Source organism: Chenopodium album, chromosome 11 (genome assembly GCF_948465745.1).
Source record: "Chenopodium album chromosome 11, dcCheAlbu1.1, whole genome shotgun sequence".
NCBI lineage: Eukaryota > Viridiplantae > Streptophyta > Magnoliopsida > Caryophyllales > Amaranthaceae > Chenopodium > Chenopodium album.
The window spans coordinates 22,702,766-22,718,517 of NC_137844.1; the positions used below are offsets into that span (position 1 = coordinate 22,702,766).

Genomic DNA, 15,752 nt, shown 5'->3' on the forward strand with positions numbered 1-15,752 from the left:
CACAAATGGTGGTGCAAAGTTAAATTTAATGAAGGGAGGAAAACGCGGCTAGCGGGTTAACCATGCCATTAATTTCTCCTTTTTTTATTAGGATTTTCGTTTAATTTCCCCAGCAAAGCTTGCGAAAATGGAGTCGATCAGACTTGAAAGAGAAGGTGAAAGTGGGCAAAGATTGGAGAGAGAAGACTAAGGTGGGTGGGAAGAAAAAATGTGGAAATAGAGTCGAACAAACTTGAAAGAGAAGGTGAAAGTGGGCGGAGATTGAAGGGAGAAAATTAAGGTAGGTGGGAAGAAAATATGAACAAGAGGAAGAAGATGAACATGTAGAAGAAGAAGGTGGGTGGAAGAAGATGATGAATAGTAGCAAACGGATAGTTAACGGTGTTAACTTTGAAAGTGTGTCTGACTTGTCATAGTGGCCCACAAACAGTAAAAATATATATTTTTTAATCAAAAAACACAATTTTCAATGCAACTTATTTACGAAAATGTCACTTGATAAACTTAATTTGTTTATTTAGGTTATAAACTAGGGCTTGCTTATAATCTATAGTATTTTCTTTCAATTTTGACAATCATATCTTAGACACTATCAGAATATTTTACATATTTAAATACTATAATAGGTAATTTTCTTTTAAAAAAAATACTAATATATATGACGCACTATATTAGAACAATATTTTATCCTTATTAAACAAAAAAAGAAAAATATTTTATCCATGATGATTATAATATTATCATTATTCTTTTTTTTTTCCTAACATTTATAAATATATATATATATATATATATATATATATATATATATATATATATATATATATATATATATATATATATATATATATATATATATATATATACTACTCTTAGAATTTTTATTAATAACATCATGTAAGTTTCTAACTAAAAATAATGATAGTACAATAGGGGTGAGCACGGATCGGATATCCGATCCGAAATCCAATTTCAAATTGGATATCCGTATCTCAAAATTCAAATGTTTGATATCCGTATCCGATCCGAAAAATTTCATCGGATATTCGAAAATTCCAGATCGGATAGTTCGGATATCCAATATCCGATCAATTTGATAATATTGTTAAAAAATTAATTATTTATTGGTTTTTAAAGACAAATTGATAATTTATTGAACTTTTGAGAGTCATCTCATCTTTGTCCAGTATCTTAACATTCATGACCTAAAAAAAAAAAACTTGTAATTACCAACTATAATTCTTCATATTTTTTGAATATCCCACAAATTCCAGAATCTAAATAATAAAAACCCAAATGAAAAAAAACCAAATCAGAATTGAAATCAAAGTACCCAGGAAAACATATGAGTCATATACAAAGAAATCATGAAAAATGAAATTCATTTACATAAATAATCTGTAAAAAACGTAGATGCCCACTCTCCGTTCACACAATTCTCAAAGCAGAAGAACAAACGGTGAGAACAAAACCACAAAGTCGCCTGAATGAACGGTGAGAACGAACGAAACCGCAAAGCCGCCTGATCAAACGAGTGAAGCCGCCTGAACGAATGAGTGAAACGGCGAAGGTGCTTGACCGAAGGAACGAAATTTTGAAGGTAGTAAGAACTTGCTATTGATGAGATCTGAGATATTGAGATTTATATTTTAGAAGTTGAACGGAGAGAGAAAGTTAGAGAGAGAGAGAGAGAGAGAGATGAAGAGAGGAGAGGAGAGAGAGTTAGAGAGATGGTGAGAAAAGAGGCGGTAGCAACTAGGGGGAGTTTTTGAGGGAATTAGGGTTAGTTGGTTTAGGCCTTGGGCCTTTAAAGGAAGTATTTCTTCACCAAAACATAGTGCGTAACAATAAGTGATTTTTCGGATTTCGGATATCGGATATTCACGATATCTGATTTTTTCGGATCGGATATCCATATTTTTCGGATCGGGATGCGGATCGGATCATCGGATTTTCGGATAGTTTTTTCTCAGCCCTATATTACAATACAATATCTTAACTAGTTAATAAAAAAAAACAAATTAATCTGTTCGTAATACAGTTTTTCTTCCCTTTTTTAAACGATTTTTTCCCTTCTTTATTATACACTAGTTTTGTGCCCCGACATGTCTAGATTTTTAATAAAATTTTAGGATTAACTTTTGGCTTGAATGCTCATTAATACGATCATATAATCTCTTTTGATAATGCAGGATATTTAGACATGCGATATCCAATCGCTTATTTATAGAATAGTGTACTCTTTGTAATTTTGTTTGTAAATAAATGTCTATGTTATTATTGACTTGAAATTATAGTTATTAAACTTATTATTTTTTCTAAAATGAAAGTATTTTTACCAAACCAAAATTGTTTTTTTTACTAATTCTCAATTTTTTTTAACTAAATTAAGTATATTATAATTGATCTTATTTTAAAGAACTTTTTAAAACGGATTTTATGATGGAAATAAAACTGAGTTATAGGATATTTATTAAAAGTTATAATTAATTTTGTATATATAAAATATTAGAAGTATAGTATTAATAAAACTCTATACAACATTTTTATCTTAAAATATCTATCCAAAAAATCGCTTACTTAACATCACATATGTCGAAATAATACCTATTTAATGCCTACGTGGCGCGACTCTTGGCGAAAAATTGAAATGCCAAGTGTCGATGTCCCGTGGACTGACTATGAGACCGGCTTTATTTATTAATGATATGATAGCAGTATAAATGTTTGAAATGACATAAGAAAATAGCACTTGTTATTATATGAACAAATTTCATATATATTACTCCCTCCGTCCTTTAATACAAAGCCTCTTTCTAGCATTTATTACTCACATAAGAAAGAGAAAGAGACTTTTATTTTAGGGACGGAGGAAGTATTAAGTAACTATTAATTTTAAAATAATTGATTATAATTATAATTATCACATAGTAAAAAACATAATAATAATAATAATAATAATTTATTTGCATCAAACGTTGTATCAGTCAAAGAGTGTATAAAAAAATATTAACCTCATAACCCCTAAATTTCTTTTTAATTTTTAAAAATAAAGTCTAATACATTAATAAATTACTGTCTTTGGTATTTGTACAAATTAATTTAAATTGAAGTAATTTTTCTTTTTAAAAATATGTTTCTTTTGACGAGTTAAAATTATGTATAATTGAATTAATATTTTTCCATTACCAAAAAGTTTTTTTTTTTTTTTTTTTTTTTTTTTTTTTTTTTTTTTTTTTTTTTTGTATGTAAAAAACATGTGTAGCACAAGATTAAAGTTAGTATTTTAATATTCAACTACCATACTTACATTTTTTTTATATTACAGTCAATTAATTTACCTAAACAATTTGTCAGTCAAAGTTTTAAAATACGAAAGGGTTACATGATTTAGAACTAAAATGAAGTGACTAAAATGGTCTACCCATATCCGAGAGCCGAAGATCTGTCAAGAATAATCAAATTAAAATGATGAGTTTGAATAACATGTATTTTATTTTTTATACTCCCTCCGTTTTTATATGATAGCCTCATATGGAATCAATCACATAAAATAAGAAAAGAAGAATATTTGGAATTTAACATTACAGTATAAAAACAGTTCATAATTAGTTTTCCTTATTTAAATTTTTAAAACTTTTTTTTAGATAGAATCAACCATAATTGCATAATGCAAGGGGGGAATTTCCTTACTTAGAGCTATGTTATCAACCATCAATTAATTAATTTAACCAATCAGAATTTAATATGTATAAAATAGGAAATAAAAACTAAACTAAAAAGGCAAAATTGGCCGCAACACCCTAAAGTATGGCTTAGGTGCACTAAGCACCCTGAACTATGAGTAGTAGCCAAAACACCACTAAAAATAATGTTAGGTGCGACCCGTGCCTTAAATGAAAATTTCCGGCCGCTTATTTCATCGGAGGAGATGAATCCATGCGTGTTAAGTGGATGGAAGACTACATAACTCTTCCAGAGAGTGAAGATTCACCTCTTCCCGGTCAAATAATTTGTCGAAAATTTTCATTTATGGCATGTGTTGCACCTAGGGGTGAGCAAAAATTTTGGGTACGCGGAAGTGGAACTGGAACTGGCGGGTTCGGATCTGGAATTGGACCCGGTGGTTCCAATTCCAGGTAATAAATTTAAGAAATCGGTTGAAACCGGTTCCAATTTCAATTCCCAATTTTTTGGACCCGGAACCGGTTGGATACCCGGTTATCCAATATATAATAAACTAAATATACTTTTTTCTTAAAAAAAAATATGTTAAATATATCTAGTTTGTAAAGTAAAAAAATATATTATTAATATCTAACCTAAATAAAATAGCTTCATGCAATCATGCATATAAAATATAAGTATTAAATGCTATAAATGAAAATGAATCAAAATCAGTATTAAATTTGTATTAAATTTAATAATTATGTACATAAGTGGGTACCCGGAACCGGACCCGGTACCCGGCGGTTTCAATTCCAATTCCTAAAGTTTAGGACCCAGTTGAAGTGGTTCCAATTCCAATTCCGAATTTTAGGACCCGGTACCAACCAATTCCGGGTCTGGTTCCTAAAAATTTGACCGGTTACCTGGTTTGCTCACCCCTAGGACTTGCACCTACCACCATAATTGGTGGTGTTGGCTATTACGCAAAGTTCAGGGTGCTCAGTGTACCTAAGCCATATTCCAGGGTGTTGCGGCCAATTTCGCCAATTAAAAAAATGGAATATATTCAATATGGGTAGATTTTTTTGAAACGCCTAAAATAGTATATGAGACTAAGGATCTGTTCACATTTATTAAACTGAGCTGAACTGAATTGATTGGAGGTGAATTGAACTAACTGAATTGAATAGAGTTGAAATGAATATTTTATGTGAGAAGGAAATTAGGAACTGAACTCAATTGAAATGAAATGAATTGAACTGAATTGAAATTAAGCCAAAGTAAATAGGGCATAACATTATAAAATAGAGAGAGTATTATTTTATTTAATACCAATCTGAATATCCGATTATAGTATAAGTTCATGAGTTCATCTATGTGATACCCTTCTCAAATCTCAAGTCAATAAGCCACAAAGATTAAATAAGGAATATGAAACTGTAAACCGCGTCTAAGACACCTTCCTGGAACCCCATTATCCCATTTATTAATAAATCAATAACATCAAAAAGTTATTTCATCACATCAATTCCAAATAGAATATTCCTCTCTATGACAGATTCACAGGCCCTTTGTCTCTTTAATCACGCTAGCGTATTACGAAGTATTTTTAATGTCGTTGTTTTTTCGGTCCACATGATTTATTTAATTTGGTGGTCCTTTTAACAGTTTTTTCACCGTATCAATTCCAAATAGAATATTCCTCTTCAATCAAGTATCAACTTGTTTTTTTCCGTCAACCTTCTTACTTTGGAGTTTGGATGCGTCTACGACCAACTATTCAGCAACTAATCAACTACTCCCTCTGTTTCTATATGATAGTCCCATATGAAATCAGTCACATAAATTAAGAAAAGAACAATATTTGAAATCTAACATTAAAGTATAAAAACGATTCATAATTAGTTTGTCATATTTAAATTTTTTGAATTTTTTTTGGAAAGCATCAACCATGATTACATAATTCAAGGGAGGAATTTCCTTACTTAGAGTTATGTCATCAATCAACAATTAATTAATTTAACCAATCAGAATTTAATATGTATAAAATAGGAAATAAAACTAAATTAAAAATGAAATATATTCAATATGGATAGATCTTCTTAAAACGTCTAAAATAGTATATGAGACTAACATTATGAAACGGAGAGAGTAATATATTCCTAATACCGTCTCTAATTATTTATTCTAAGTGGAATCAATGTTCAAAGTTCATCTATTTTGACGGTAATATGGAAAAAAAAAACAAATATACTCCCTTCGTGTTTAATAAGTGTTACATATTGACTTTTTTACTATTTATATAATGATTTTGACTTAATTATTTTACTAATTTAAATAAAATATATATAATTGTTTAATATATTGTTGGATTTGTCATAATATATATTTTCATAATATCAACTATTTTTTTTATAATTTTACCAACATATCTATAAATAAACTAAAATAACAACCGCTGACATCATTACTTTTCAAATTGTACACATGTCAAGTTGTAGTTGAAATTTTTCCCGCCTAAATTAATTGCTGACATCATATTTTTATTTTTATTTTTTACCTTAAGTTATTACAATAGTAGTTTTTATTTATTTATTTATTTATTTTATTTTTAAAAATAACTATTATATTATTATATTATGATGAATTTGAGTTACTATTTGGCTTCAAAATATAATTACTTTCGGTTAAAGAGCACTTCGTATTGCATAATTTACTTAAATTTATACTCTTCTTCAAAATTAGTTAGATCTAAATAGCATTGCAATTAATGGTTAGATTTTTATAATTTATCTCATACAAGGGACATATGTAAAATAAATATTTATTCAAGGAAATTTTTTTATGTCGTGTATCGCACGAGGCTTATCTAGTAATTACATAAATTAATGGTCAAAGTAGTATCTCGTCATGCGTGTTTGGTCAAAATGTAACACTTAAAAAAAAACAGAGACATTATTTAAAATTGAGATTTTGCTAAATATGTATGAACTAATCTTAAAATATCAATTTTTTCAATTTAATATATTCACATTAGTTATTGATTCACCGTTTCACAAACATATTAATAGTAAAACGTGTGAATTTAAAGGAGGCCGAAGTACCTCTCAATATGACAAGCAAACAAACAATCACTAGCTCAATAATAATGCAAGATACACATTCCCACTAGAATTTAACACTGACAGCATTGTATTGTAGATAAAAATAGAAAAGTAAACGCAACGCACCTGTAAGCTCTAGGCCAAGAAGAAGCTCTTGAAATTGGTTTAGTTCCAGGGCACATTCGCTCCCGAGTGCACAATATATAACACTAGCAGCACCAAATCCCTTTAGCCAGTCGTCGAAACGCTCCTCGAGTTTCGACGACGGGGGTTTAGGCACCACAGGCCCTGCTAGAAGCACACGCTTACCTAGAATCTTCTCAACAAACTCACAGTAAAACTCTTCCATCTCTCTACATGTCTTAGCTCCAATAGCATCACATTCTCGAAAAGATATACCGAATTGTTCACCTAGTGTTAGACCTTTTAGTCCGAATTTCTTTGACCCTACACCCGCCATAATCTTAGATTCATGTGCTCGCATCCGAAAGATTTCGGATGGAAGTTCCAGTAGTGTTTCTGCTTTATCGGCGGTCTCTTTCGTGGAAAAATGCTTGTTGATGAAGGTGGCAAAGCCAGCGTATCTTGCTATATATCCAGTGATGTAGTGCACTGTTTTGAAACCATGTTTTCTGCCTAGTTCAGGCATCCAATAAGCGAAGTCATAAAAAACAAAGTCGGGTTTGAGTTGGGCTAGATGGGATTCAATAGTATCACGAGTCATGTCCATGGCAGTCATGATAAGGGGCGCAGCTGAGGGCGCATCGTTGGTTGTCTCGGCCCCGGGAGGAAGGCCGTCAACGGGTGGAACATCGATGGGTATTAAAGTTAAGTGGTCTGGGTAGTGGTTTTGAGAAGCTAATTTGGATTGTGTTTTAGTTGGGAGGTAGTAGGAGACTTTGTGACCCCTTTCAGCTAGCTTGTTAGCTAATCGGAGAAATGAAGTAAGGTGGCCTACAGCAAACCATGGATAAAAAGCTATGTTCAAAGCAATGAAGTCATTAGTGTTGGCCATTTTTCACTGAACAAAAAATTATTACAAACACTAATTCCCTAATGCGATATGTTAGGCTCTATATTTGATTTTGGGAGTAATATTTGACTTTGCTTCCTTGATATTGTGAGAGAAATTGTTGAGCTCACCGCCTCACCCATTGGCCACGTGTCCATAATTTTGTTTTTTATTTTTTGCTGCTGCCCACGTTAGTTGAATGAGGCCATGTTAGTCCAAATAAAATACTGATTAATCTTTGTTGCAGAGATTTAACAAATTAACAAAGTTACGTTAGCTTGGAAGACACGTTCAAGGCACAATTCCCGTTTGCTTTTTTGATGCTAACAATTCCAGTTTGTGCTGCTAAAGAATAAATTTATTCTTTAGGAGTCTCACTAGTGGCGTAGTTCGTATATGTATTTTTTTGCATATAGGAGGGTAAAAATGGAAAAGCATTTAAATGGTACTTTTTATAATTAAAGTGGTACTTTTTTTGTATTATTATTCATATATATTGTACCATTATGTCTTATTAGTACTATTACATTTCACAGTGGTATAATATTTTGATATACCATTTACATACTTATTTATACTATTAGCATAATAATTAGAAAAATTTGTCAATTGCAGCCATTTAAATTTTGTATTTTGGAAATTGCAGTCATTTAAAAAAAAAAAATTGCAAATTACAGCCCAATTTAGGGCCTATTCTCATTGACTGAACTTAGATGAACTGAACTGAACTTATTAATTAGTGATTTTTAACTACGGATTAGTGATCTTTGATTATTTATTATTATACATATGTGTATATACAAATATACATATTAAAATATTTAAGAAAAATATACTATATAATTAAAATATTTATGGATAATATATTAAAAACATGAAACCCCAAAATATTTTAAAAACATATACTATTTAATTAAAAAATAAAATATTATTATGACAAAAGAACACAAAACACTTTGTAAAAAATTATCACAATTAAAAAAAAAAAAAGCTGGAACGAAATTAAACAGAGCCAACCCCCCCAACTGTATACCACTCTCTTTATTATTCCAATTAATACAATGTTATTATTAATTATTATTATTAATTTATTATTATTATTATTATTATTATTATTATTATTATTATTATTATTATTATTATTATTATTATCGTTGTTGTAATAAGAGGTTAAAAGAATGAAATTTGGCTTTATATCATTAGCAATATCATTAGACATAAATAAACTGAACTGAACTAAACTGAGTTGAACTGAACTGAACTGAAAATAAACGTATGAGAACAGACCCTTAGTTTTATGTAAATTGCAGTCCGATTCAACTTTTTCATCGGTTTATGTGTTGAAAAATATTCGGTTAATGTTTTAAGGGTCAATTTAATTCTTAGGGAACCGAATTGAGCTCAGAATTAGCAAAAAAATAACGTAAGTGCCTCATTTTACGTAAAAAAATATCGATATGTGGGCAACTATTTTTTGCTGTAAAAATGAGGCACTTACGTTATTTTTTTTGCTAATTCCTAGCTCAATTCGGATCTTTTAGGGTTAAAATGGCCCTAAAACCTTAACCAAATATTTTTCGATACGTAAACAGATGAAAAATTGAATTGGACAGCAATATTAAATTTATAAGAAGTTTTGGGCTGCAATTTGCAATTTTTTTAAAATAGTTGCAATTTGCAAAATACTAACTTTAAATGGTTACAATTTGCAAATTTTCCAAATATTTATATTACTACAACTTAATGATACCATTTACCAATTAAATGGTACTTTATAACTCCCACTACAACTTAAACTTTATTACTACATTGTCATCATATATGCAATGTAGTATATAAAAGCTATGCGCAAGACCTTATAGTATTCTCTACAAGTATACAACTAATAGTCTATTACAACCAATTTACAGTTTGAAATTTATTTGAGTTTGCTCCTCTCTCTTTATGGTATTTTCTTCATTTCTAAATCTAAATACTGTAACTAACTGATTTACTACCTCTATTTTGTAATAATATCAACACTTTGACTTTTGCACTATTTATATGATTAACTTGACTATTTATTTTACCAATACATACAAAACATATGTTGCCATGTAGATTATTTTTGGATTAGTCTTTAAATATATTTTCACTATATTAACCTTTAATACTTCTTAATAATATATCATTACAAATATTAATAGTCAAACTTGTGCATTAGAATGTGTGTTGCTCAAAGTGTTGCGATTATTATGAAACGAAGGGGATACTTAGGGCCTGTTCACTTCAGCTTAATTTCAGTTCAGTTCACTTCAGCTCCTAATTTCCTTTTTTCATAAAATATTCATTTCAGCTCTATTCATTTCAATTCAGTTCAGTTAAGCTCCAATCATTTCAGTCCAGTTCAGTTCAATTCTAATCGGTTCAGTTTAGCTCAGTTCAGTTCAGTAAATATGAACAGACTCTTATATATGCACCATGTTTAATACTTTGTACATGTAAACTAATTTAAGTACTTTCTTCAGTTTTTAAGTGGTACACTATGACTATAACATTATTTACGTATTATCTTTAAATTAATATTTTACTTGTATATAACAGCATAATGTTGTTTTTTTTTTCTTTTCTTTTTTTTACAAATAACTATGAGGTATATTGTTGGATTAGCCTGAAAATATATTTTCAAAGTATAAATATTGTGCTAATACACCATTAAAGTATTATTTGTAGCTGTATCAATATGCGTTGAAATTTGCTAGGTGTCTCACTTACAAAAACATAGGGAGTATATTAGTATATATATATCAATATATATCATTACTTTAAGTGTGTGGGGTCAAGTTGAGAATACAATTTATTAATTAAGGTGAGTAACTCTATCCCTTAATAAAAATTCTCTTTTTTTTTTATTATATGAGTAATAAATATTAAAAAGAGATTTTATATTATGGGACGGAGAGAGTAACATTTTATTTACATAATAATAAGGGAATTTGAGTATGAATGAGGATCATAAGAAAATAGAAAAAATACGTAAAATTGCAAGTGGGGTTGGTGGGGTGTGAGAGAAATTATAAATTATAGAACAATGTTTCAATAATTTAAAGAATTGTTACATTATTCAAATCGGAAATAACATAGATTTTTTTTTAATTATATTTATTGGAAAATAGTCGCTCACACTTTTAATGAACCAACTCCAAAATAATTGAAAAAGGAGATTTGGTGCTATCTTATAAAGTACTCTGAAGGTTGGGGTGAGCATGGGATGGGTATTAACGGTTTGGGTATCCGATAATTAAAATTCCTAAAAGTGATATCTATAACCCGAACCGATAAGTTCGGGTATCCGGATTTTTGGATCGATTATCGGGTACCCAATAAAATATCCAATAATAATAATTAAACTTAATTATGTAGTTATTATGATATAATTTACCACTAATTAACAACAATATCATATGATTTTGACTAAATTATTAATATTATTACTAATCATTGATATTATAAAGTAATTATGAAGTAAAGTAAGAGTTTAGATTTAAAAAAAAATAGATTTAAGTAGAGAAAAAAAGCAAAAAAATGCTTATCGGATCGGATCGAGTAACCGTTAATTTTAAAATGATACTCAATAATCATACCCGATAACAAATTATCAAAACAAATACCCGAACTGTTGTGATTATCGGATCGAGTATCCTAATTTTCGAAACAGTTACGGATCGATTTTCGGATTTTCGATTTTTCGGATAGGTTTGCTCACCCCTGTTATTGTCGGTCCTGAGTAGAGACTATTATTATTTCTTCGGTCTTACAAAGTTGTACCCATATGATTTTTATAGGGACTCACAAATATAGGAGACTATACATAATACATATGGTGGATCTTTGTTGAAAAGCGTTAAATACTTTTCTTGCTCTTTAAAAATTACAATACTGATATTTTTAACTTAATTAAGCAGGGGCATTGAATTTTTCTGTTAATGTGGAGGCATCACCTTTACCTATATGGTGTAAAGGGTAGTAGAATATTCACTAATCACTAGAGTTTGAAGTATATCTTTATGCAAAACTAGTTTTGTACCCCGTACGATGTCCGGGTTGTTTATTGATCTTTAAAATAAATTTTTATCTATATTCTAAATGTTAAAATATATAATTAATATAAAATTAGATAGGAATTGATGTGCTTATTGTGACAATTTAAATAATGTAGTAGGTATGTAATGACTAATAATAATATTAGTGAAAATGTACGAGTAATAAAATTATTAAAAAAATAGCAAAGTAAGCTTGAAATATTAGAAATTTCTAAAAAGTGAGCAAAAAAAATTAATTAAAAAAACGTTATAAGCCCGTTGGGTTGATCCAAACCCCAAATTTTAGGATAGGGTGAACATTTTTTGACCTGTGACCTGAAGGGACCTGACTCGTAATGACCCGTGACCCAACCCGATTGACAGGTCTACATATAGTAATAAAATTATATTAGATTGTGAAGTATTTAATTTCAATCGTTTAGAATAGATTAGTAAGATTAAATATTCCTAAAAAAAATGTATTATAAATGGATGTTGTATGTTTTGAACTACTTCCGTCGCTTAGCTTTAAAAAAAATTATGATATAAACAATAAATGGAAAAATTAGAAAAAATAATCCCAACATTCATCCATTTTGGTAGAATAATCCCAACTTTAGATTATTCTGGAATAATCCGAACTTTAGGGGGTCTTCTTTTTCTTCAATCCCAAATACCGGTTGAATAGGTTTTTTTTTGCTTTTTTTTTTTTAAAAAATTGACACGTGTCACGTGTTAATTGGTTAAAAAAAATATAAAAAAAAAAATTTTAAAAAAAGAAAAAAACCACCCCCAAACCAATCCGGCCACCCACAAACTTATCTCCGGCAGCCGCTGCTACTCTTTCCTCCCCTGCGCCGGTTTCACCCTACCCCCAACGCCGGTTTCCCCCTCCCCCAAAACCCGGTGATGCGACCCACATTCGTCCCCTCCTTTTTCGCTGGCACCATCACTCGCTTTCCAACCACCACCATCAATCAAAACTCTTTTTCGAGCCACCACCACCACTCGAAACTCCCTTTGAAGCCCTCCCCAACTCCCGAAAACCCCCCAAATATCCTTCCCCCACCATCGAAAACCCAAGCCGCTAGGGTTTTCGACGGTGAGAAATAGGTTGTTGGGGGTTTTCGAGAGTAGGGGAGGGGTTTCAAAGAGAGTTTCGACTGGAAAATGAGGGAATTGTGGATGCAAGTGGGTCGCAACTCCGGCACAGGGCGTTTAGGGGGAAAGAGGCGCACAGTTGGGGCAGGGGAAGGGAGGAGTTGGCGCGGCCGGCGGTGGCAGGTTGTGGTGGTGGTGGGGTTACGGTTGTCAGGTAGGGGATTAAGGGTTTTTTGTTTTTTTAAATTTAATTTTTTTTATTTTTCTTTTTTTTTGGACCACTTGTAGCTTGACACGTGGCACATAACCTGTTACAATAGGTCATTGACTTTTGTTGACCGGTTTGGAATTGAAGAAAAAGAAGACCCCCAAAGTTCGGATTATTCCAAAATAATCTAAAGTTGGGATTATTCTATCAAAATGGTTGAAAGTTGGGATTATTTTTTCTAATTTTTCCAAAATAAATTTATATGATGATTATTGAGAGTTATAATCTAATATGTTTTATGAATAAAATTATAATTTAATTTGTACATATATTAATATTTTATTGAAAATAAAACTCTACACTAACAATTTTATCCTAAAATTCTATCAAAAAAAAATAGAATTTTTAAACTAACTTTTTTTTATCCTACAAAGTCTATCTAAATCTATCCAATTTTTTATTAAACAAATAATTTTTATACATCGCCAATGTGGCGCGACACTTGGCGAAAAGTTGGGATGCCAAGTGTCGCTGTCTCGTGACCTGGCTAAAAGTTTAGCTTTATATATCAGTTATAAGATGATTAAGAATGCATCTTAAAGGATATAATTGAAATTAAATTAAGGATTACGATTTAGAAATCCAATATCCAATTTATTAAAGTTAATAAAGCCTAGTCCATAAAGCGAGACTAAATCTTACTTATTTATAGTTATTAAACCCTACACCCAAGTCTAGGGAGATCTACCTACACCCCTCATCCACATCCTCTCACATCCCATACCAAGTGGCCTAAACAAACTGCTACCCCAAGTCCCCAACTACCCAAGCCACAAAAAATAAAAAAATAAAAAATAAATAAAAAATAAAAAATTACACTCACAATTAATGTCTCATTTTCTCTCTCATCCATTTCTTCTCTACTAGTCTAAATTCATATTAGGAAATAAAACTTTCGGATTTCGATCAGTTGAAGATGTATAAAAGGGAGGCAATTGCAGCAAATTATATATAAGTGTTATTTTTCTCAATCTTTTATTCAATTGTAACAAAATATATAATTTATGTTAATGTATCTTATTTTGAAGTTTATTTTCAATTAAAGTATAATAATTTTACTTTTTTTTTTCATCATTTACTACTTTGTGATAGAATTATTTGATTGAATTTGCCTCTTTTTTTTTTTTTTTGACATTATTATTTGATCTTATTTTCTATGTTATATTTTGTTGTTATGTGATTAATTTTTAGATCAAATTAGCAGCTATAATGCTTCCAATAAATCATATGTGCTCACATTGAAAAAGAATGATGTAACTTACTAACTTATGTTCATTATGATGATATATTCCAGATTAACTAAAATGATTAGACACCACTTTTTATTTATGAACATTATGAGTATATATGCATAATTCCTCAATTCGAAATTTTAATTATATAAATTCGATGCTCGTTTTGAGTTAAGTTGATGTTGAAATAAGTTAGTGTTCTTTTTGAGATAATCTGATGTTAATTTATTATTATTTCGATCATTGTGAAATAGGGTGATTTGCTACAATAATTCACATATTAATAAATGATTATTAAATATAAATCATGTTTATTCGCTTATTTTAATATATTCGTATATATTTCATATTCTTCGATCATTATCTTTCATGATCATTTCCAAGCTAATATATTGTTCATTTATATATTAATAGATGTTCATCTCCATTCATATAAAGTTATTTCGATTGTGTCAATTGTTATTTCCATATATATATTGGTTCATTTCAACACTAAATCTTGTTCAAATCCAATAATTTATATGTTTTATCTATTAGGTATAAAAAGAGTCGTGGATATAGTGAATTAGACCATACACTAGCAAGAAAAAAAAAAGACGACAAAAGAAAGAAACCAAGAAGGCATGCAAGCAACATAAACCAATAAGAAGAGCTTGAAGTTTTTGATGAATATGGATCGAGAAGTTTATCGTGTTTGATTTTATGTGTGGAGTTGTATTGTATATTTTTATATCCAATATTTCAATTGTTGTCATGTACAATTTTACTTTGTTTTTTGTTGAGAAGGAAATGAACTTTTTCATTTTCCGTGAATAATACTATAAATCACATCCTTCGGAATGAAGCAAACATCCAACTAGTACATATAAAATGTTCATATTAGGAAACACAACATGTTAATAAACAAAAAACTAAATGTTTATAACAACTTGATTTGGTGATTGAGCATTAATATTTGTCAATTTTGAATCTTCAACGACTATATTATAATATTAAACAAACAAGTTATACTTCTTATGTCATAATTATACAATAACATATATTATTTGCTAGATTTATCGTAAAATTGTTATTAAAATTTTAAAAAATGTTTTTTATGCATACTATATTAGAATAATGAACCCGTTAATTATCACGTCATTACAAGTTCATCAAAAGCTTGCACTTAATCATTTCTTTTACTATAAGTTCACTATTATATTATTAAATGTTCATTATCATATCATTAAATGATCAACAATAACATTAATTAGGATGTCCTAAGACTTTACTACGCGGCTATTTCAAATTCTCCCACTTTTATTC

At 29.7% G+C, this 15,752-nt stretch overlaps 1 protein-coding gene across 1 annotated transcript in view; it reads right to left on the reverse strand.

Annotated features, from left to right (window-relative positions):
• The window catches only part of LOC145568740 (cyanidin 3-O-galactoside 2''-O-xylosyltransferase FGGT1-like), a 31,997-nt gene extending 24,198 nt beyond the window's left edge, over positions 1-7,799 (reverse strand). The window contains exon 1 of the mRNA XM_081628158.1: positions 6,900-7,799. Coding sequence (XP_081484284.1) covers positions 6,900-7,788 — 889 coding nt within the window. The 5' untranslated portion in view covers positions 7,789-7,799. The remainder of the gene's footprint in view (positions 1-6,899) is intronic.
• Between the last annotated feature and the right edge of the window lie 7,953 nt (positions 7,800-15,752).